Genomic DNA, 24,428 nt, shown 5'->3' on the forward strand with positions numbered 1-24,428 from the left:
GTTAACATCTTGGCCTTACAAACTATTGGGCTAATAGATTTTTATCCATCGGTCTACGTACTGAGCTTGTTTTCAAGTGATATACACAATAACACAAACTTTTAGACAAGGATTGGTGTTTTTTTTGGAAGAAAAGAAGCGTAAAATATATTGATATAAAAAAAATCATACTGAATATAATATATGTATAAATAATAAAAATGGCCAAATGGACTGAGTGAGTTTTGGGATCACATTCTTCAATTGGAAAACAGGTTTGTATATATTCCCATTTCTCGTCTTGTACCTACAGGCATATTAAAAGTTCTGTTCTTAACTGTAAAACTTTTTCAAACTCTTTTCAAACCCAAGAAAGCCATCTTCCGTGTGATAAAGAGTATTTTCATATAACAAACCCATAACTTTTGCTGAAAATACCAGTTTGCAACGCCCTTTGATGAAATTTCCCACTTTGTATTGAACTATTACCGCAGCGCCACGGTGGTAATGGTTTGAAGTATATTATAGTCCCGACGCTGTTATTTCCGGCGTGACTCCGCCTCTTAGCTTACGTCTTAGAAAGTGAAGGCTCTATAAAGTCTAGGTAGGTAGTATCGTTCGCCATTTTTGTTCTTACGTTGCTCAGCTACCATACGAGGAATCTATTTGCCACACCGTTAAACATTATCATGTCGTAGCTCCTATGATAATAAATCAAACGCAATGTAATTCAGCAAATAATTGAGCGGCAAATAACGTCTTCGTGTGCATTCTGCGAACGCCAACGAAAGAGCTAAAATGGCGGACGATTATATTAAGTATTTATCGAGCCTTAAGAAATGAATCAGCGAATTACAAGACGTATACGTTTCAATGTAGCCGATCTGCAACGCGATTGGCTGCCGGAAATTAGAGCGACGGGACTATAGTATCGTTCGCCATTTTTGTTCTTACGTTGCGCAGCTACCATACGAGGAATCTATTTGCCACACCGTTAAACATTATCATGTCGTAGCTCCTATGATAATAAATCAAACGCAATGTAATTCAGCAAATAATTGAGCGGCAAATAACGTCTTCGTGTGCTTTCTGCGAACGCCAACGAAAGAGCTAAAATGGCGGGCGATTATATTAAGTATTTATCGAGCCTTAAGAAATGAATCAGCGAATCACAAGTCGCACACGTTTAAATGTAGCCGACCTGCAACGCGATTGGCTGTCGGAAATTAGAGCGACGGAACTATAGAAATTATGTTTACCCAATAAGTTATTTCATGTAATTGTTGCACCATATATAATTCAATTTGGTCATACTTTGGGTGGTATCCACTGGTTTTGAGTAAAATTATCATTGTTGCCCAAGAACACAATGTATTTGTATACTGTATATTCCTTTTCATTAAGTAGGGATCAGTTTCCCAAGTGTTTTCTTGGATTCATCTAAATTAATTTGTGTAACATCAGTTTATACATCTTTATATCCCTCCTTGATTATTATATTTATAGACTTGATTGTTGAACGGTATCGATTAGTGATGAGCAGAAAATAACTGACCTGTGATTTTATCACGGCGATCGAAAAATCACGATCACACCTGTGATTAAACAGCTCTTTAAACAGTGATCACAGTTCGAGGGCTAAACTGCTCACCAGTTGAGACAGTTCATGTTTTTTTCTCACTGCGTGAGCTGCGCTGCTGTGCTTATTGATATCTCAAAACTGGGAACAACTACGCCCACGAACTATGAGCGCCCGATTTTAACAATACATTCAGTGTAGCCAACTCAGTAGATTTCAGGCCGATCCTGACAGATTTCTATTTCTTAAAACTGGAAAATATACTACTGTCAGCCGACAGCCGAAAATCTGGCAGGTTCTTACATTGCTTAATTGATTCCATTATTTTAAGCAGAGACGTTATTAACTGGCTACACTATTCAACTAGTAAAATTACAATAATAACAGAATTTTACCAAATATGACAATGATTTAAAAATAACAATGTTTCATTCATCTTCTGAGTGTTGTGTTGATTATGTCAAAATTACTAATCTTTCGTTGTTTTTTCCCTATATAATATTTCACTTCAGAATATTGTACGAAATGGAAATATAAAAATTGGAAATTTATCTTTTGAAGAGGTGGAGAAGTTAAAATATCTTGGAGCAACAGTAACAAATATAAATGTTACTCGGGAGGAAATTAAACACAGAATAAATATGGGAAATGCCTGTTATTATTCGGTTGAGAAGCTTTTATCATCCAGTCTGCTGTCAAAAAATCTGAAAGTTAGAATTTATAAAACAGTTATATTACCGGTTGTTCTGTATGGTTGTGAAACTTGGACTCTCACTTTGAGAGAGGAACATAGGTTAAGGGTGTTTGAGAATAAGGTGCTTAGGAAAATATTTGGGATGAAGTTACAGGAGAATGGAGAAAGTTACACAACACAGAACTGCACTCATTGTATTCTTCACCTGACATAATTAGGAACATTAAATCCAGACGTTTGAGATGGGCAGGGCATGTAGCACGTACGGGCGAATCCAGAAATGCATATAGAGTTTTAGTTGGGAGGCCGGAGGGAAAAAGACCTTTAGGGAAACCGAGACGTAGATGGGGGGATAATATTAAAATGGATTTGAGGGAGGTGGGATATGATGATAGAGACTGGATTAATCTAGCTCAGGATAGGGACCAATGGCGGGCTTATGTGAGGGCGGCAATGAACCTCCGGGTTCCTTAAAAGCCAGTAAGTAAGCAAGTAAGTAAGTAAGTTAGTAATATTTCACTTCAGGAGTACAGGACATGATGAAATTGACAATCATTATATTGGGTAGCCAAACAACAAATGTTAAGTTTGTCTTATAGAATTAGATTAAATGAATGAATGAGTGAATGAATAAATAAATACTGACTTTCAGACCTTTAATATGTTTTTAAAATGTAGAAAGACCTGTATTTACATCTCAGTACTATGCTTACAATTGACTTCTGTGAAGTACGAACACATAACCTCAATATTTTTACGCTCTCTCCTACCATGTACGAAATATCGAGAGCATTGAAACATCGCAGTGAGGCGTTCTGATGAGCGGGGAAGAATGAACTGTTCAGCGTTCACCTCGAACAAGTTCGCAGTTCAATCACTGTTTCACTCTGTAGGACAGGGTCGGGCAGAATTATGCACTCTGTGCTTGCACGGTGTACTACGAGAGAAGTGAGCTTATAGAGTGCACGAAAACCGGTTTATTCAAGTTGCGGTACGTACTGTATGTTTCAAAAGAAAATATTATGCTACCAAACTAAATAAGAACACAAAGTAATGAAACACATCCTTAAACAGAAAACAAAACATGTTTGTTGCACAGCAATTCATATTACTCAATTTCTCAAGATTTGGAGAAACTGTATTAGCACAAGCTATGCGAAGAACTGCCGTTAAAAGCCCATCATTTCTTGTTTGAGATTTGTTTATTTTCATAATAGAAAATAACTGTTCACATCTATAAGTGGAACCAAATAAGCACAAAACTTTTTCACACAGCTTATGCATATTGGGAAAGCGTCCTCTTGGGAATCCGTCATAAAACTGCATAAGACTCGACCTTGAATCATATTTCGCTCGCATCTCTCGATCACATCGCAGGTCAATCAATTCACACTGTAATGAAGAGGGGACGTTATCAATAATCAGTTGGAATAGGAACATGTAGCAAAAATACGCAAATCCATTTCCAGGCAATCTAAATCGTGGAACCTTGATGTAAATTCCTCTAATAGATCGGATAGAATACATTTTCATTGTTAAAAATTCTATGCGCTTAGATAAGGATGGGAAATGATCGCTATGCTGGAGAATTAGCACGGTCGCTTTGAACCGTGCCGTTACGTTTATCACCAAATTTAAGTAAATACACAATGTCACCAACATAAGAACATGACATTGGTGTGTGGCGTAGTTGGCGGGAGAAATTTTTTTCTCTCTCTGTCTACCTCCTTCGTTCTGAACATTATTGAGAGATAGCGCCACTGTTAGCGACAATGTGTATTTGCGTAAATATTGCGAGTAAATTATGACGAGTGCCTTAGAGGAGAGGCTCGGGACGTGATCCTTACTTGAATTTATTTTTGCGTGTACATTGCAGATTAAATGATTGAGATCCCTTCTTGCTCCGGTTACAGGCCTTGCATTTACGAAGGTTATGTTAGGTTAGATTAGCTTAGGTTAGCTTCGGTTAGGTTAGCTTAGCTTAGCTTAGCTTAGCTTTGGTTAGGTTAGATTAGCTTTGGTTAGGTTAGGCTAGCTTTGGTTAGGTTAGGTTAGGTTAGGTTAGCTTTGGTTAGGTTAGGTTAGCTTTGGTTAGGTTAGGTTAGGTTAGCTTTGGTTAGGTTAGGTTAGCTTTGGTTAGGTTAGCTTGATTTCATTCGTCCATGTAGTAGTTAAAATTATATAATATGACAGTTTTTGATTCGTAATATTGATAAAAAAAAATAATAGGTCTATAATGAAAGCAGTGAATAATTTCATGGTCCCTACATTTTTTTTTTCGTAAAAGGCTAGGTATTTTTCTTTAGGCCAGAAATAAAACAGCAACGCCGTCATAATTACGTACTTTACGCTTTGGCGAACATTAACCGGAAATTTACTTTCCGTCATTTTAATGGTATTCCGTGAAACACACCTTTTTTCCTGTTAATTTCCTTGTGATAACCTAGTTTATGATCTTATTACATCTTCATTTTCTTTTAATGCATTCAAAAAACCGCCGTTGTACTACATAAAACCTTGAACTTGACTAATGGAGTGAATTATTTAAGAATATAGTCGCGAATTTGACTACCACCATTTCGATTATATTTTGTTTGATACGGCTCGGTACGGCCCGGTGACTAGTGGCCAGCGAGTAGGGTCGACTATCGATATTGGTCTGCCGTGGATATTATCCAGTTGTTCCAGTAAATTATGTATTAAGAATTTCTTTTCCCTGCAGTCCTAAATTTAGCTCATTAAAAAGCTGTGAGATCTGTTATAGCTGCTGGCACACTACAGCGCTCGCACTTGGAATTCCCCGTGCGCACGGAGGGCAAATGCACTCAAACGCCCATCGCTGGTGTAAGATCACCGTGATCATAAATGAGCAATCACAGGACGAACAGTGATCACAAAAGAGCAGTTTATCTCATCACTAGATTCTTCCATGAATGGTGTAGATTGTTTGAATAGTGGGTTCTGGACTGAGCGTAGCGTTTTTATCGTAATATTATTTGAATAAAAATAAGGAAATTCGACATAGTGTGAAGTAAAATATTGTACGGTACAAGGGCGAAAGTGTTTCATGTATTCGTTTCTAAATTCCAACCTCGCCCGACAGCTTGGCCTTAAACATCTGAATTCATTCGTAAGACCTCACGTAAATGACTATTATTTTCGCTTGTCATTTTATATTGTGTCCAGTGTAAGAACAAGTTATATTGAGAGAAAAATAATTAATTTGTAGTTGACTGTGCTTGTAGAATTGTCAGAAATTTCTGTTACAATGAGATGTCCTGCGTCGAATGACTTGTCTGTTTCCCGCAGCCGGGTTTGAGGCCGTGTACCATGTCCTGGCTTGGGAAGAGGAGAAAGGGTATCACATCATCGGTGGATGTATACCATTACTGAATTACAACCGTAAGTACCTTATCATGCAAACTATTTCGTTCATGCAATCAGTGACCAATTCCATATAAAAATTCGTTCAGTTTCAACCAATCACTGTTGCCTGCTACTGCAATATTGTCGATATAATTTTGTCCTACACCTGAGTTACAATAATTCAAATTTTCAAATTTATTCACAATTTACATTTGAAATGATACACATGAATATATATCTGAAATGAGCATATGCTCGTGCTCGGGTACAGTCCAGTAGTCTACATAAATTTTACAGAGATCAATAATAATGTTGATGTTAGAAATACTAATAATAATAATAATAATAATAATAATAATAGAATATCCGAGACGGAGATGATACAAAGATAGTAATAGAAATTAATTCATTAATAATAATAATAATAATAATAATAATAATAGTAATAAAATAATATTTACAATAATAAAATAAATACTAAGACGGATAATAGTACATTATGCAACGAGCTTATAATGGTAGTAATTAAGACCCGAGTATGTTTATGAAACGAGCGCAAGCGAGTTTCATAATTTTCATACGAGCGTCGTAATTACCATTATAGTCAAGTTTCATACGACTTTTTATGTTCGACCATATTGATTTTTTCCGGCAATTGATGAAATGAATTTTCGGGAATGTGCTTTGTGAAAGGCTGGAAGAGGACGGTGAATTGATTTTAATTTGTGTGTTGTTTTTTTAGACTGAGTTTAATAATGTCTAATCTCGCGCTAGTTGCCTTTCGATTGCATATACGAGAATAATCGATACTTGCGCTTTCATATTGCTACAATGGTATTTTCTGATTGGTGGAACACCCGAACTTTAATGAATAGGTGTACTTTAATGAGGTCCATTAAAGGGCTACTACCAGTTGCATAATTACTACATTTCGGCATGGTCGAGCATAAAATAAAATATAAAACCACTAGCGAGAGTTAACACAACTTAAATAAGCATATAATAACCAGAAAAAAAAATGACGAACTCGAAAATCAACAGAAAAGTTCGTTGTATCGCAGACGACAGCAACCGCCGTATTGACATTGTGTTGTGCATTAATGGTAGTAGGGGGGGGGCGAAGGTCTACGTAACTGCCGTTCTCTTCGAATCTTCTCATACAGTCATGGGAAGTTAATGCTGAAAAACAAAATGTCTACGAGTCAAACTGTTCATTATTACCAGGATAAATATAAATAATACTGCAATATATTAATCAAGTTTCAGTTATAGATCTCCCCTTTTGTGCAAGAGGTATCATATCAAAATATTTTATGAATGGCGGGGAAAATATAATTTTCCATAACTCTCTAGTGGCATGGATAGTGACAAGTACAATCAAGTGTATCTGTGGCGATGCTAAGAAATCATTTATTGTAGATATGCACTGTTATTAATTAAAAAAAAATGTTCTATAAATATATTTATTACAATGTTTTATCTTATAGGTTACATGCATCAGATAAATACAATAAATAATATTAGTAACATATAATGCTAGTAACACTTAAAATAATAATAAAATTTATCAAATATCATACAAACATTTTCACTTTACAGTAGAACTTGGTTATAGCGACCTCGTTTTGTGTGACACTTCTCCTATAACGTCAAATGAGTAGCTTAATATCAAAGACGGACATCTGACCTGAATCGAAATTTAGATAGCTGTGGTTTTCATACAATTTTTCATGCTCTTTCCAGTTATAGTTAAACCATATGGAAGCTCTAACACTATATTTATAAAATAAATTGTGTTAAATATTACAAAGAACACTGTGAATTAAAAAATTACCTCTAGATCAAAACTATGGAGACGACAGATGTCCGTCTTTGATATTAAGCTACTCAAATATTCTGTGGTCCCTACTAATTCCCTATAAGACATATACTTTTCTACCTTGCTCAATACGACAAACGCATATGCGTCTACCTCGCATATAACGTCATTTTCAGCCTCAGTTTGGAATAAGATTTTCTAAGAACCAAAGTATTTTAAGATATATTTTGTTGAAATCTGACCCTGACAAATTCTTAACAGTCTCCTTCTGTCATAAATCTCTGGAATGCAGGCGGATTCCCCACCCCATTTTACCTGCCCGAATTCATGCGGTATTAGATCAGTTTCGACAGGACGTTTTCACCAAGTGCACGCATTTTAACGCAGTATGGCCACTAAAAGAAGTGAGTGACGCTTTAGAAGTCATTAGAATTATGAACATGTTCTATGAAGCTAGGGAAGGGAGCAGTGAAATTGCAACTGAAATTATGAACATAGAACGTAATTTAGCTCTAGAAAGTGTGTATTGGGAAAGTAGAAGACAACAGAGTAAAATGACTGATTACTTCACTTCTAAGTAAAGTAGTTTGGTGAGTACTGAACAAACTGTTTTAATACAGAATACTGTTTTTATAATTATAGGCCTATGTGTATTTTATTATGTTCATTGTAGGCTTAAAAGTCAATACATAAATCTAAAATAAGTCTAATTAAGTTTGTTGTTTTTCATTTTCCACCTACTAGATTCATAATGTGAATCTCGGTTACTACGACACTCGTTAATAACAACATAATTTGTAAGGTCTCCTGGATGTCGTTATAACCAAGTTCTACTGTATTTTTAAACTTAAGAATGTGTAGATTGCTAAGGTCTGGATTATTTTGCAATACTGAATTGTATAGTCTTGGTCCATAATTCCTGGTTAACACGGGGGATATTTTTAGAAAACAGTGATTGCTCATTCTCTCTGATTAAATTGACGGGAAACATCATAACCTCATTATAAACAACCAACCATCAACCTCGTCATCAAATACTATTACTTCTGAAGGATGCCTATTCCTTATGCTTTCAAATAAAATACATAAATGTGTATTAAGATCCATAATACAGGGTCTTTAAAAAAAGTGTCGCATATTTTTACAGGAGGTAGTAGGCCCCATTGGTCGAAACTAGAAAAAAAGTTCTTATAAATTTTTGTCCGGAAACAAATAGGCCTATCTGTTGAGATATGGGCCATGCTGTATTGTGGCCTATGATACCCACCAATCGGTTACAGAAGGTGTTCTATGTGGTTACCACGCATTGTTACACGTGCTTCAGTCCTTCTTCTCAATGAATCACGAATTCTTGTGACCACACCTGGTTGTTGTCGGATTTGCTCTCATGCATTGAATCATCCCTCTATACTCTTCCCAATTGACTGTTCCCAATCCTCTCTTCCCACGTTTAATATTTACCAATTCGTATTTTTCCCGAAACATTTTACCAACATCCATTTTTCCCAATAATCTCGTTTCCTTTCTTCGATTGTTTTATTCTTTATTGGCTGTAACTATAGTTACAAGTTCTATTTTGGATAACAAAACGGATGGATGGACCCCAAATTCTTGTGTCATCAAGAGGTTGGAAGAAATTACTGTTGCATGGGTTGGTATGTCACAGAAGAAATACTAAAATCATGAAAATTATTGGTTATGTATCCGGAAAAATGAATGCAGGGGCACTGCCGTTGCTCAAGGCTCACAAAATTCCATCAATGTTTTGAAGCAAGGAACTCATGTCCATCCGCCAAGCCAGGAAATTGTACAGTAGTGGCAAAAAACAAAAAACCGGACCGACCCTTGTAGCTGATTTCAGAGCCTTGTTCACTCCAGAGCACGATAGACTGGTAACTAAGACTTTCATGGTTCGAATCCTGCCTGGGAAGGAAACTTTTTTTTGTTCCTTATTCAAATTTATTCCCAATACTTTTCGATTGCAGCGATATTTTACTACTTAATTAACTTATTATTCCCAGAACATGAATTTTACCAACAATCGAAAAATATTGGGAATAAATTTGAATAAGGAACAAAAAAAAAAGGTTTCCTTCCGAGTCAGGATTCGAACCACGAAAGTGTTAGTTACCAGTCTATCGTGCTCTGGAGTGAAAAAGGCTCTGAAATCAGCTACAAGGGTCGGTCCGGTTTTTTTTGCCACTACTGTACAAGCAGAATCAATATTGTCAATAATTTGAACAGAAAGACAGCTCCTCATCCGGAGGTTCCAACAGCACAAATACTTCGTACAGAGTTGGCAGGAGTGCAATCGGTTGTACTTACTCGTATATAATCAGCTTCCAGAAAGAGAGAACAGCGAATAGGGATTATAAAGAATGGACACTTCACGTCGGTACCTTTGATGTAGCCGGACCGATTTCAATGACCTTCAAGCCAGCTAGAGCATCAGATTCTGCTTTCTCCCTAGAGTTGGCGCTGACATCACACCAGCTAGCAGTCGACACAGCGGAAATATAACACATACAATTAATACATTATGTACTCAAATAAAATAAATTGGATCCATAAAATAATAAATCCGTCATTAACTGTAATGTCTAGACTCTAGAGTTCCTTTATAATGAGAGTTCAGACGTTGACCCCAACAACAATTAAAATATGTAATGATTTGATAGCGCTGAAAATGGAAAAACAAATCTCTTACGAGAAGTAAAACCATATACCTATATTATATTATATACAAATATTAAACGAATTCGATACTTAATTTTATAATATATTATATTATTTTATAATATAATTTATGATATCTGAAATATAAAATATTATTATTACAACTAGTTTGTCACTGAGAAATAAGGAAAAGCTGTTAACTTGAATTTATTTGAAGCAAAGCGTTACTGGATTATGCAATAAGGTAGGCGATGTTTGGATCCTGTGCCTTAATTCTATTCTCAATTATAATCTTAGCATATGCTCGATTACACTACCTCTAGCGCTTGAAAGTGGAACTAGCCGCTGGCGCACAGAGAAACAAAACACAGGAAAATTCGCTCAGTGTCCATTCTTTATAATCCCTATTCGCTGGAGAGAACTTAAAAGAAGCTTTGAGGCGTGAACGTAGGAGAGGACTGCGATTTCACAGATGAAATTAGGCCAGATGGTACGAAAGAAACCCAATAAAAAGTGAGTCCGCATTCAAGCTTGTTTTCATGTCATTGTTAATGAGCATGAAGTCTACAGAGAAGAAGAAAAGCTTGATGACTATTTACAATCATTAGGACACAATTTTATGCTATAAAATTGTAAATACAAGCATACTACAATCATTAAAATGTACATAGTATTAAAATATTACAATATTAAAAAACACTGAATTAGTTAAAATTCGTGTTAGCTAGACTCTTTGTCGTCCTATCTTCAGTAGCAGTTGAGTTAGATCAACAAGAACAACAGCTGATTTGGCTCAACAGCTACTGAAGATAGGACGGCAAAGTCCTGAAGTATGTCTAGCTAACACGAATTTTAACTAATCAAGTGTTTTTTAATATAGCAGTATTTTAATACTATATACATTTTGATGATTGAATGAAAACCACTGTTGAATAATGACTGATAATATAATAGTACATTATGCAACGAGCCTGTAATGGTAGTAATTAAGACGCGAGTATGTTTGTTTATGAAACTAACGCAAGCGAGTTTCATAAGTTTCATAAGAGCATCTTAATTACCATTATAGGCAAGTTTCATACGACTTTTTATGCTCGACCGTATTTCTAACTTGAAATTATTCATAAATATTCATGTTATGGTTATCTAAGTGAAGAGCGGAAGTGACCTTCTAAATTGTGAGATGTGCTTAGACGCGAAATTATTGATTTTTTCCGAGGGACGAATGTCATTGACCTTGATATAATCTAGAGCATAGGTCTCCAAAAAGCGTATAGTCATTCGTGATCTCGATGCTGCCCGCCGAACACAGTGTGCTGTAGAGAAAGGGGAGAGACTCGTTCCTTAACAGATGGGAGCGGTCAGTGAGGGATTGCGGCAACGATCTCCTTATGTTTAGAAATAATAACATCAAAAGGTTAAGAAATATGATACGTTTATATATTATTTTGACATACTAGGAAGCTTCTACTTTTGATTGCGGAATATTCAATACTGGAATAATTAATTTCGCATTACATCTAGAAAAGATTCTGTACGCACGGTTTTACAAATGCTCATTCTGTAAAGAGCTTAATTTATTTTGCAATATTCCAAGTTAGAACATAGCTAGTAAGAAGTTTTTTTTTTTTTTTTTTTTTTTTTTTTTTTTTTTTTTTTTTTTTTTAAGACTGAGGATACGTATGTGATTTGTGTTTGTATTTTCTTGTTTCAAATTTATCAAAATATTTATATGTATTTCACCTAAAATGAAACGAGAAACTATAAGTATATCTAGCGAAACTGTGTGTAAACATATCGTAATATAGTGATTATTATGTAGACTATAACCGACAGTTATACAGACGTCCCAGTTATTTTCATATGTTGAATTTTAACATACTCTTAAGATTTTTCGAACAAATTAAACATTTCATATTCTTCCCACTAACACGAAAATATATTTCTCTTCCCTTTCATCCTTGAATGTACTACGTCCATGATTAGAAATAGTGTGAAACGGTCGAACACGCCGACCAACACAATGATAATGGCAGTCCACCACTGCTCTTCGTTTGCGCATAAACATTGAGTACAGTACAGGTGGGGATGGGTGAGACGGAGCGCGCGTATTATGTACTGGCTTCGGTTCCGTTCAGGGGCTTACTCGCGAGTACGCTTTTGGAGACGTCTGATCTAGAGAATTACATGAACATTAATATTGATATAACCTGGAAATTGATTTAGAATTGAAAAACGAGATGACAAATTGAATTTATTTGAATATTATTTAGCCTACAATTAACGCTAATTATTATAGTAACAGAACATAACCTTCTGCGACAGTATTGGATTTCCAGCCTCCGTGACGTTTCGCTAATTGTCTTTCGATTGCATATCCGAGAATAATCGATGATTGCGGTTTTATAATGGTACAATGGTGATTTCTCATTGGCTGAACAACTGAACTATAATGAATAGGTGTAGGCTACTTTAATGAGGTGCATTAAAAGGCTAGTACCAGGTGTATAATTACTACATTTCGGCATGGTCGAGCATAAACATACCTATTACATACCACAATCACTATTCAATTATGTAAATCTTGAAACCCTATATTGGGGAATAAAAAAATGGTATTTGGAAATTTTGGGAACCAAATGTATTGGGAAGTAAGGATATTGGGAGAAAACGCATTGAAAAATTTCTATTGGGAAATTAAGTTTTGGAAATAAGTGTATTGGGAAATGTAGTTATTGGAAAAAATGTTTTGGGAAAAGTATGGGGTAATCGCGTTGGATACACTCTCGTGTAATGTTTGTACGTTGTCGATGGGTATAGCATACAGCGATGTCCCCATAGCCAGAAATCCAAAGGATTTAGGTGAGGTGATCGGGCAGTCATGCTTCTGGACCTCCTCGACCAATCCATCGTCCATTATTCTTTGTTCACGTCATGGCGGATTAGATGTATTCCAGTTCTTAATCCGCCATCACTCTCTATGCAAATATATCAGAAAATTAATACATTTGACTTATAAGTATCCTCTGTTTACAATAATAATACTACTAATAATAAAATTAATACTAATAATGATAAAAGCAATAATAATTATCAACTAATAAGTCTACCTCTTTTATTTAAAACTCCTACTCTCTTAAGAATTATTCTATTACTTCATTGACTACTCTTCGCAGTTTCTTATCGTGTGACTACTCAACATTTATAATTCCATCTCCGTTAGAGCTTTGACTTTCTCTTCCCATCTAATTTTAACTCTAAACAGAAATTTTCCTAATTTATGTAGATTGCTTGCGTTTAGGTGACCATTCATTTTTTTTATAAGCTACTATAGCGTTTATTTGTAGAAATTTTTTTATCCACCCAACTGTTTCTCAAATCATTCGTTGCCTGACACTTTAACGCAATATGCATTGCGTCTTCAGCTAGTCCACACAAAGAACATTTATCCTTCTCTACGTTCCCTCTCCTATTCTTGAGTCTCCAGATACCTAATCTCCACCGTGCCACTCCCGTTCTCTCTTCCCTTGAATTCTTCCTGTTCCCAAAACTGTTTCACCTCCCTATAGTATTTTAGTGATCCTAGGTCTTTCATATTACTAAAAATATCTTGTCTTGAAATTTCGTTTGCCCTCTCTTTTACTATTCTTCCAATAGTTTTCGTGTTTATAGACCCTAGTTCTCTCCATAGCCAATTTAGACCTAATCTATTTATTTCACTTTCCAGCTCTTTCAGCCAATTCGATTTCCAGTTAGCGGCTTTCATACAAAAGATACATGTTTTCATAAACCATCGTCCATTAAAACTCCTAGTTCATTGAAAAAATCTATAGTGACACTTGTGGCACACAAGGTCGCAGTTGGGGCTCTCCCGTTTTTCCCCAAATTAGGCATTTACATCATTCCGTCATCATTTTTCCATTTCATTATCATTCCTTAGCGTTCCCCGAACGCGGGCCGGCGACGGATGGAGGGGGTTGGCCTAGGGACGAGTGGGGTTGCCTGCTCGAAACCTGGACCAGAGAGTCTTAGGCCCGATTGTATAAACCATTTAATCTTAGATCAGAGGTTAAATTGATCCTTGTTTCAGCTGAACTTGGAATTTTGTGTTGTATAAAGTCTAATCTGGGATTAATTTGTCTCAAACTAAAGTCAACTTTGACTGAAGAAATTTCTCCGATTAAGTTAGATGATCCAAGTTCAGTTATTTCTTTTCTGTTTGAAATATACGAGTGACAGATTGTGCAAATAAAATATCCATTATTATTAATATTAATAGATATGTTAGGTACATTTATATATGTATATTTCTTTCAATTTCTTGCCTTAATACACAAACATTCTTATATTTTATAAGGCTCTATCGTGTTCAGCAGTACTTATCAAATAACATAACCTATAATTATATTATGTTTATAACAACCATTAATTATTAATGGATATGATAGGTACATTCATAAATGTTCAATTAACTGTATCACTAAACGAAAATTGTCGTTTTATAAAGCTTTATTATGTTTAGCAGTATCAAACACCATAACATGATAACAACTTGGAGAACAGTCAACCTTCTTCTTATTGTCCGCCATTATTTACATTGCACAAAAAACCAGTGTCTCCAACAGAGTGTAACACGGAAAGTCGCGAAAAAGTAGTTGTAAAGTCGCTAGATTTCTCATTATCAACAAAGAAAGATTAAATTTTGTCACTATGGGGTGCTAAAAAGGTCACTAAATCCCTATTTAAGCAATATAAAAGTTAAAAGAAATTGTTGTTGAAAAAGAGTTAAAATCGCTAGATTGGCGACACTGAACAAACCTGTATAACATGGTCCGCGCATCACGTATTTCACCCGTTTATGCGATGTTGCCAAATCCTTTTCACATGAACTTAGATTGCATTTGAACCAAGGTAATTTGATCGCAGGAAAGTTTTATACAATAGAAGAAGTGTCTGAACTCGGTTTACTTTTCGATCATCGATCAAAGTTGATCTTTAGTCAAGGAGTTTTATACAATTGGGCCTTAGTGTGGTGGGCGGTGTGGGTTTGGGAATGCGTCACCAGAGGGCTAGCGCAATAGATCTGAAAAGTTCACAGTGCTGGGCCATAGTGCCCCCCCCTCCGTTAAATTCAATTCAATTAAAAAAAAAACTCCTAGTTAGATTGTCGCACTCTTTACGTAGATTACATTATAAGTTCTAATTTTATTTCACAGCCTTGATATGGATCGCGTACAGACATTATCCCCCATCAGAAGAAAGTCTGGAAGCATCTAAAGCTGCCCTCAAGAAGACGGGTCTCAAACTGGAGGACTTCGACATCAACTGCGATTCCGACGGACGTCACATTTAAGGTTGTCTTCGAAAGTGATGCAAAACTAATAAAGTACAATCTATATACTATACTATATACTAGTATAGGTCTATATTGTGAGAATATTCCTCAATTCTGAGGTTTCTTCCGAACCAGATATTAACTAATATAATATTAAATTTTGTGCGAGATCGTGCGTATTTGCTTGGTTTCCGTACAAAACCAATCCGCGGAAAGTCTAAAATTCCACATTCAGTATTCCCAACCTAACACACAGAACAATTTCCCTTTTCTTACCGCTTAAGTGACATATTGATTTTACTGCTTTAGGCTTTTAACATATTATTTTTAAAGACGTTCAATATAGTAATAATTATAAATTGGAAACTTACTACTGCAATTTCACCTAAATTGCACTGTTAATTATTGTTTTTAAATATTTGCAAAAATTAAGTAAACTCTACAACTCCACTAAAGTTACTGCATTCGTGATGGAAGTAACATTAAGGAAGCCGTGAAAAAAATCAACAAGATTCCAGATGCCGATGTTATTGCTGCAATATGTTACATAAATAATATTGTTAAAATATTAAAATGAAAAATAATTCATTACATAACCTTACCGTTTGTTTTAAGTTCGCATTTATAGACTGGGGGGGGGGGGTGGAAGACAGACGTATATCACGGCCAGCTGGAGTATAGTAAACACAGAAAACATTTTAAAGCAACAATGTTGAAGATAGATATTTTTGTTTTGCAAATTTGCCGTCATTGAACAGAAACCAAGATGGAGATTTCATTGCAACTAATTAGAAATTCCTCTTTCAGGTATGTAATAAACGATCTTCGCACAAAATAATGTAATACACGAGCGGTATGTTTTCTTTCAATTCTCGGAAATTAAAAAAGCTCAACTACGTTTCGCTTTTTCAAACTTTTCCTCGAACATGAAAATTTCAACACACCGCTCTTGTAACGCATATTACTATTAAACATTCCACATTATGCCAGAGATGTACTGTATTACAGTCCAAGTGTGTTTTTAATTAAACTAGGTTAACTGTCCCTATCATCTGCATCTTCCTTGTCACCCCGAATTTCTTCACTGATTATTGAAGACCTGTCTTTGAAAGGGGCTAAGCTCAAAAAACAACTTTCTGAGATAGCCTATTGGTTAAAATCACACTGCCGAATGAGTTCCTCGACAATAATGTAATATGAGTCGAGACACAGGATCCAAACATCGCCTAGATCTACCTTATTGCATAATCCAATAAGAACTTACAACGGCTTTGCTTCTAGTAAACAGGTTTTCCTTGGTGCTCAGTTATAAACTAGCTGTAATAATAGTTTTATGTATTACATGTAATATGTTATTTTATAAAATATATTACAGTATTATAACATTATGTACCGAATTTGTTTATTATCTGTATAAAATATATAAGCGTATGGTTTTACTTTGAGAAGCTTTTCTCATCTACTCTGCTGTCAAAAAATCTAGAAGTTATATTACCGGTTGTTCTTTATGGTTGTGAAACTTGGACTCTCACTTTGAGAGAGGAACAGAGGTTAAAGGTGTTTGAGAATAAGGTGCTTAGGAAAATATTTGGGGCTAAGAGGGATGAAGTTACAGGAGAATGGAGAAAGTTACACAACGCAGAACTGCACGCATTGTATTCTTCACCCGACATAATTAGGAGATGGTCAAGGCATGTAGCAGTTATGGCGAATCCAGAAATCATATAGAGTGTTAGTTGGGAGGCCGAAGGGAAAAGACTTTTGAGAAGGCCGAGACGTAGATGGGAGTATAATATTAAAATAGATTTGAGGGAGGTGGGATATGATGATAGAGAATGGATTAATTTTGCTCAGGATAGGGACCAATGGCGGGCTTCTGTGAGCGCAGCAATGAACCTCCGGTTTCCTTAAAAGCCAGTAAGTAAGTAAGTAAGTAAGTAAGTAAGTAAGTAAGTAAGTAAGTAAGTAAGTAAGTTAGTTTTATGTACTATGTATTATTATTATTATTATTATTATTATTATTATTATTATTATTATTATTATATGTTTCCATTGAATTATGGTAATAACTTCATTTTTACCCTTGTTTTCTACGGTTTTAGTAAATGGCGCTTGGCCCACTATGGTTCTGAACTCTTCAATTTATCCCATAATCTAGGTGTTTATTGTATCTGCTGACATCCTTCTTCAACGTCTGATTCAGAAGTACTGAGTAGTTTAATTGGGCTGGAACGCCGTTCCAGAAAGTAAAAATGTATTCATGCCTGAAACAGGAAGATTCCAAACTTGGCACCCAGTATGAGACCATTTGGCTATTGCTTCATATGTACTTCGGTACATCAATATATATATGATATGCGTAATAAATCACTTTGTGATTTAAGACGGCGCCCATACCGTCGGATCCCGGCCAAACAGTCACTCATCTGAGTGCACCTCAACACATGTATGGACTTCGGTCCTGCGTTCATAGACATCTATGACGTAGTGCAGAGGGCGGCCACCAGAGGGAACCCAAGAGATGGAGCTTAATCTGAGACGATTCTAAACGGCGTCGGGATTGTATCCGGCGTGGCTTAGTGGATAAAGCATCAGCACGTAGAGCTGAAAACCCGGGTTCAAATCCCGGCGCCGGAGAGAATTTTTCTCCGCTCCATCACTCTTTCATCATGTGATGACGCAGAATATCTGCATGGAAATATCATATGTACTTCGGTACATCAATATATATATTGCTTCATTGTTAAGTTGCGTTCCTTTAAATATTTCTTTGCAACTAAATCTACTGGAGATAAGAACAAGGTATTAGAATTGAAGGTCTTGTTGGGTAATCACTTGTTAGGGAACTGTTCAGCGCATAAATGCCTTGCTTCAGTAGCACTGCAATTAGTACGTCCATATATTAGGTGCATATCTGCCATTTGCTGATTATGTTATTATCACACGTACGAAGGGTAATGGAAGAAAACAAGGTATGTCCATTTTAAGCGATTTTAACGGATTCTATAGGTGGAAACTGGGAGTACAGAACTCTCCAATCACAATAATTTAAAAATGGAAATGTCCTTATAAAGTAACGTTAAATAGGCATATTTGGTACATTGCATTGGTTAAAAACCAGGAATGTTCAGGTATTAAAACTTGTTTTTCTCAATTATGCTGCTTTGCGTCACTCACTGTTTTCTCTAGACACCCTTCATTATTACAGTAGCAAATAACAAAGTAATACAAATCTCAATAGTAGACCTAAATAACAAAATAATACAAATCTCAATAGTAATTAAAAAAACCCTGCAACTTTCAATTGCAAATAACAAAATACTGACAGATCTCACCATGAGCTCTGCGCCGCATTTTAGACTGCCTTACTCTCTCCCATATTCCAAAAGTCTGCCGTATTTGCTGACATCCTTCTTCAAGTCGCTGGCGAATCCACATTATGAATACTCGTACGTCTGGAATACAAACTGGCCTTTAAATGACCCCATAAGCAGAAATCCAATGGACTGAGATCGGGAGAGTGATCAGGCCAGGCTGTCGATCCCTCACGACCTATCATATAATTTCAATTAGTTATTTAACGACAATTTATCAATTACCCTCTTATGGCCAGACGAAATAAAAAATGATAATGTAGGTATAGTTATTTTCATCACGGATGCTAGCCTATATGTTGAAAGTTGGTAAGGAACTTCAACTACTTTAGCCGAAAGTTATCCTAGCCCATGGACTACATCAAATAGTTCAAGAAGTTCGCTCCTGCTACAGTGATGTGAACAGTTTGATATCGAATGTCAAAGAAATATGTTTAAGGCACCAGGACGGGTTACTAAATTCAGTGAAATGGCTCCTGGAGCCCCTCTACCCCCGCAACCAGTTGTAATTAGGTGGTGGACATGGCTGGATGCTGCAGTCTATTTTGCTACACATTATAAAATGGTTGGAGACGTAATCAAAACGTAGGTAGTGTTTACTGCAACAGACTCGAAAATCCAGTAATGATGACGTGACCTGAGCTCCAGTTTATTTGTCATGTGACTATACACCTTATTCTCTGTTGTTTACTCTAAAGGACAGCGTACAAAGTCAGTACACTGACCTCCCCCGCTCTCTCTACTTGCTATGCTATAGTTTGGGTGCACGTAACTTAACGACAAATGTTCTAGATGTCTCAGCTTTACTTATGATCAGGCGTCGAGACTTCGGACCCGATAGAGCAATTCAGTGGGAAATCCGCATAACGGCGTACTGAGTATAGTGGTAAAGCGTACAGTGAGTGGGGGTACTGTAGAATGGATGCCAACAAATACGCAAAGGAAAACGCTCTGGATTTGAAGGTTCTGACGAATAATTTGGTTTTCAAACCAACTGTGTCTGAAACTATTACACGGTTAGAAAAGTCAGAGCAAGAGATGCCGGAAGCCCTCAAATTAATTTAGAAAATGATGCAGAGAATTAATGAGACATCAAGTACACCGGTTTCTGAACGTGTAAAACAGAAGTGGAAATCAATTTTATGTAAAAATAACGGATATGGAACACTGTGTAACATAAACAGCAAATTAGTGCGCATATAGTCACCCGAGAATAAAGAACTGTCTCTTAGAGACTGCAATGATGTTAGGTTTTTTCGTTTTGTTCCTATCACGTCATGCGACGTAGAGCGCAGCTTTCTACAGTACAAACTTTAGCAGATAACCGAAAAAGATTTATGTTTGAGACACTGAGAATGTATCTTGTAGTAGGTACATTGCAATTCGGTACTGCAACTACACATCCTAAAGACGACCAATATATAAATGAAAAAATTAAAATTGCTACATGCTTATTTCCACCATTAACAATGTGTATAATTAAACACAAATTCTTATAAAAGACAGGAGAATAAATGCTTTTCACATTCTTTTGACATTATCATTGTGTAATGTATATTTACTTTCAGAATGTACATATGTGTGTTTCCCCATACTACCGTACTCTACTCTAAATAGCAACGTTGTTACCTCAACACATCTCTATCTACTTCCAGCGAGTCAACAACCTATAGTGCATGCACAGTAAACTTATTGTATCGGGTCCAAAGTATCGAAGCCTGCTTATGATACAAGCTCGTTTGTAGAACTAGGAGAAATCCGAGTTTGACAGACACACACACACACACACACACACACACACACACACACACGCGCGCGCGCGCGCGAGGGCCAAAAAGATAACTTTGCAAATGTGTATCATATGTTTTTCTACTATAGCACAAATTTAAATTAAATAAATATTTCAAGTTGGAGAGATTATAAGATCACGATTTCACGGCCGTCTAAACTCAGAATCATTAAGAAATAAGTATCCTTGGAATTACAGCCTGTTTCATTCATGATAACTGTGTCACGGCCGTGTAAACGGGCCATATAATCAACAAAACGGTTAGGAGAAGTTGAATGATAAATCTTGTTGAAATGAGTACTACAGATGTAACTTCAGAATAATAAGGGCTAAAATGTAAACATGAATGTTAAATTTGTTACTTATTTGTGTTACGTGTAATATTTACGTCATGAAAGATCGACGTAATGCATTAATTTCTTACTGAATGAAGTTTGTATATTGAATATTACATTTTCTTTGCCAATGCGTAAAGTGCAGTGGCGGCTCGTGAACCTGTGGATTGGGAGAGCTGTAGTAGATTTCGGTAGATACAAATTTCACTTCTTGATACCATTACTAATAAGTATAGGACAAAAATAAATGCACTACATATCGAAAAACCAAAACTTCCTGACTTAGTTGGGAGATGTCTGTGGGACCATTTTCTAATCCCTAAGAAAAACTAATACCATCGATTTCAGTCTGAATTTCAGATCGGCAGACACTCAACTTACAATCTACCAGTTCATTCTGAATTGTCTTAGAATAACCTTAAACAGTGGCATGTTCCAAATGATTTAGATTACTCACGAACTGTAGCAACCCACGAAACACATCAGGGTTCTTCGAATCGTTTTTTCATCATGCCCCCTAAGGGGAAGTTCATATCGGCCACAAAATTTGATACAATCAATATATATATATATATATATTTTTAATAATTTCACGATTTTTTCTCACTTCTTGATTATGTTTGAGAATGTTTGTTCTGTTCGTTTCACTTAATTGCACAGCAGTATGAGTTGCGTAACATAGCCAATGAAACGACATTTTTCAGGTGAGACTGCGAAGATTCGTGCATTTTGCTTTTTAGGGGCAAATGTCCTAAATCTGTCACACCACTCCTAGTCCATGCAGCATCACCACCGAAGAGGAGGCAAGGAAAACAAAATACAGATTTTTTTGTTCACATCCACATAACCACAAATGCTTAGTGTAAATTTCATTGTTATACTTCCTTACATATATGCACTATTTCGGCTGGATGAAGCTTAAGTAAGATTTAAGTCGGATAACGGACGACCCTTTAATTTCACTTCATTACATCAATATTCTCCGCAAGGGAAAGTTGGGAAAAATAAAATTAATATTCTGTAATTCACACACACTCATGCTTCTAAATTTGCACTGGTTAAGTTACGGTATTAAGACGTCACACCAAAGCAACACTCAGATATACTGATGGTCAATAATTTTCTAAAACTGGAAAAGAAGTCTCTTTCGTATTTTACGTGCTATATCAAAAGGATTCTACTCGTGCAATCATTTTGAGTTATGGCAAATATTAGGTTCTGCTGGAGGCTGGATATATACGTAATAATAAGGCAAAAGAGAATATTAATTTCGTTATATTAACTCGATAAGATTCTACAACAATAAGTATGTGAAAAGAAAATAAAAATTTTGTCATTAAGTTTCAAGGGAATAGAGAATCCATTTGACGTAGCATTACAATAGCGGTGTGGGAGGAGAGGAAAGATCCCTTGTGGCCTGGCTCTGCAAGCCGCTGCAGCGAAATATGGGTTTTAAACAGCGGCAGTTTCCCTCTGCTTCCCTTCACCTCTCTACCCCCTGACCATGCAAGACACGCTCTCTATGAACTGACCATCCTGCAGATCCCAGGACGACTTTGAATGTAGTGTCAATTCCAATACAGTCGACGTGTAAAAAGATTATGCACAAGATAATAGTCCATATTCCCGGCCAGATGAAATAGAAAGTAATTTACCAATAAAAGCTGTAACAATTCTTCTACAAATTAAAATAAATATTATTTTTATTTCCCTGTCAAAGCAGGGAGTGCTGCAGCTCCGCAGCTCTTATGGACGAGCCGCCCCTGGTAAAGTGATTGCTTACTTTTTTAAGCACTATTGTTTTAAAGGCTCAATTTACTTACTGATAACAATAGATAAAATGCAACTTTACGCACTATGAAATAAAAATATTGTGGCGCCAGACCGGAATGCTATGCAATATTGAAAGAATTCCTGATGATCACATTTCCGTATTTTAGATTCCTCCCGTAGGTAGGCAAAGTGAAATAGCTACTGATAACACACACTACACCAGATAGCTGCGTGGACTATCCTCTACCTAGCGCAGGCCTACGTCATTCCGACGTATCTTTCCGGTGAGCTGTTAGACAGCTCTTCCGCTCCGAAGGAGCGGCCACGCTCACTGAGCGCCGTTTGTGCAGGCCTGCTGTAGACCGTCCCCGACGACTGTGAAAAGGACGGTACTTATACCCCTTACACCCTGCATAAATAAGCAGTTCCCTTTCTGTACTTACTCTGTTGTCCACGCCATCCACGATCTCTTTTCCCACGTCACATTGTGGGTCAGCCGTGGTCGAGCGGGCGACGAGGTAGACCAGCAGCGTTGTTAGAAATCCCTTCATCGCGTCCTGAAAATAAGTCAGCCATAGAGCCAGTCGTAAGTGATGACCTTCAACTCGAACACATTTCCTGTATCTCCGAAAACAATTCTGGTTCACTCGCAAAAGTTCATGTTGACTGATTGCCTGTATTTCTCTCGTGATATTGTACTTCAATTCTTCTAACGTGTGCGGATTTGATGTTTACACTTTATTCTTTAACGTTCCCCATAAATAAAAATCTCACGGAGATAGGTCAGGGGAACGAGGTGGCCACAATCCTCGACTAATTATTATTCTGTCAGCAGCGCCATCCCGCCAAGTATATGAGCTCATGAGAGAGACATACAGAGTGTTCCGCTTATAAGTATAACAAAAGAAATAGCTATAACTTCTGAATTAATACAAGTATATAGTTGAAACCAACTGCTACAAAGAATGAAAACTGGGAATTTTTGTTACCTTATGTTCCATAAACCTCAACATGGCTTCCATTGGTGGCACGGGAAATATCCAACCGGTATTCAACCTCGACCCAAGTGTTATGAAGCATCTGTGGTGTAACATTGTTGACAGCAGCATAAATTCTTTCTTGTAAGTCTGCCAAATCACGTACTGGCGTCCTGTAGACCTGGTCCTTAACAAACCCCCACAGGAAAAAATCAGGTGGTGTTAGATCTGGTGATCTGGCAGGCCATGTGATGTACGGTGATCCTCTTCCGATCCATCTTGCAGGGAATTGTTCGTCTAAGAATGTGCGAACCATGTTGGCAAAGTGTGGTGGAGCCCCATCTTGCTGGAAAATTGCTCCATCTGGGAGTTGTGGCACAGCATACAGTTGCAACATATCCAGGTACGTGTTTGCAGTGACTGTCTTTTCAGCAAAGAAATAGGGACCAATGATTCTGTCACGCATGATCCCACACCAAACATTCCATTTAGGGGAATCCCGTTGGTGTTCAATTACGACACATGCTGACTGACTAAAGATACGATACGAATTCTCTTATTTAATGATCTGCGCATGCGTGAGTCTTCTAAAAACAAGTAACAACAATGGATTAAAACTTCCCAATTTCCTCTTTACAATGGTACCAATCTTAACCCATTTGCATGCATTGTTATGAAATTATAACTATTTCTTTTATTATACTTATAAGCGGAACACGGTGTATTTCGTAG

The 24,428-nt window shown here is 36.6% G+C and overlaps 1 protein-coding gene across 1 annotated transcript in view; it reads left to right on the plus strand.

Annotated features, from left to right (window-relative positions):
* LOC138692782 (uncharacterized) overlaps positions 1–16,836 on the plus strand; it is a 47,978-nt gene extending 31,142 nt beyond the window's left edge. The window contains exons 5-6 of the mRNA XM_069815988.1: positions 5,562–5,654; positions 15,330–16,836. Of these exons, the coding sequence (XP_069672089.1) occupies positions 5,562–5,654; positions 15,330–15,466 (230 nt within the window). The 3' untranslated portion in view covers positions 15,467–16,836. The remainder of the gene's footprint in view (positions 1–5,561; positions 5,655–15,329) is intronic.
* The last annotated feature ends 7,592 nt before the right edge of the window (positions 16,837–24,428 follow it).

Source organism: Periplaneta americana, chromosome 17 (genome assembly GCF_040183065.1).
Source record: "Periplaneta americana isolate PAMFEO1 chromosome 17, P.americana_PAMFEO1_priV1, whole genome shotgun sequence".
Lineage (NCBI taxonomy): Eukaryota > Metazoa > Arthropoda > Insecta > Blattodea > Blattidae > Periplaneta > Periplaneta americana.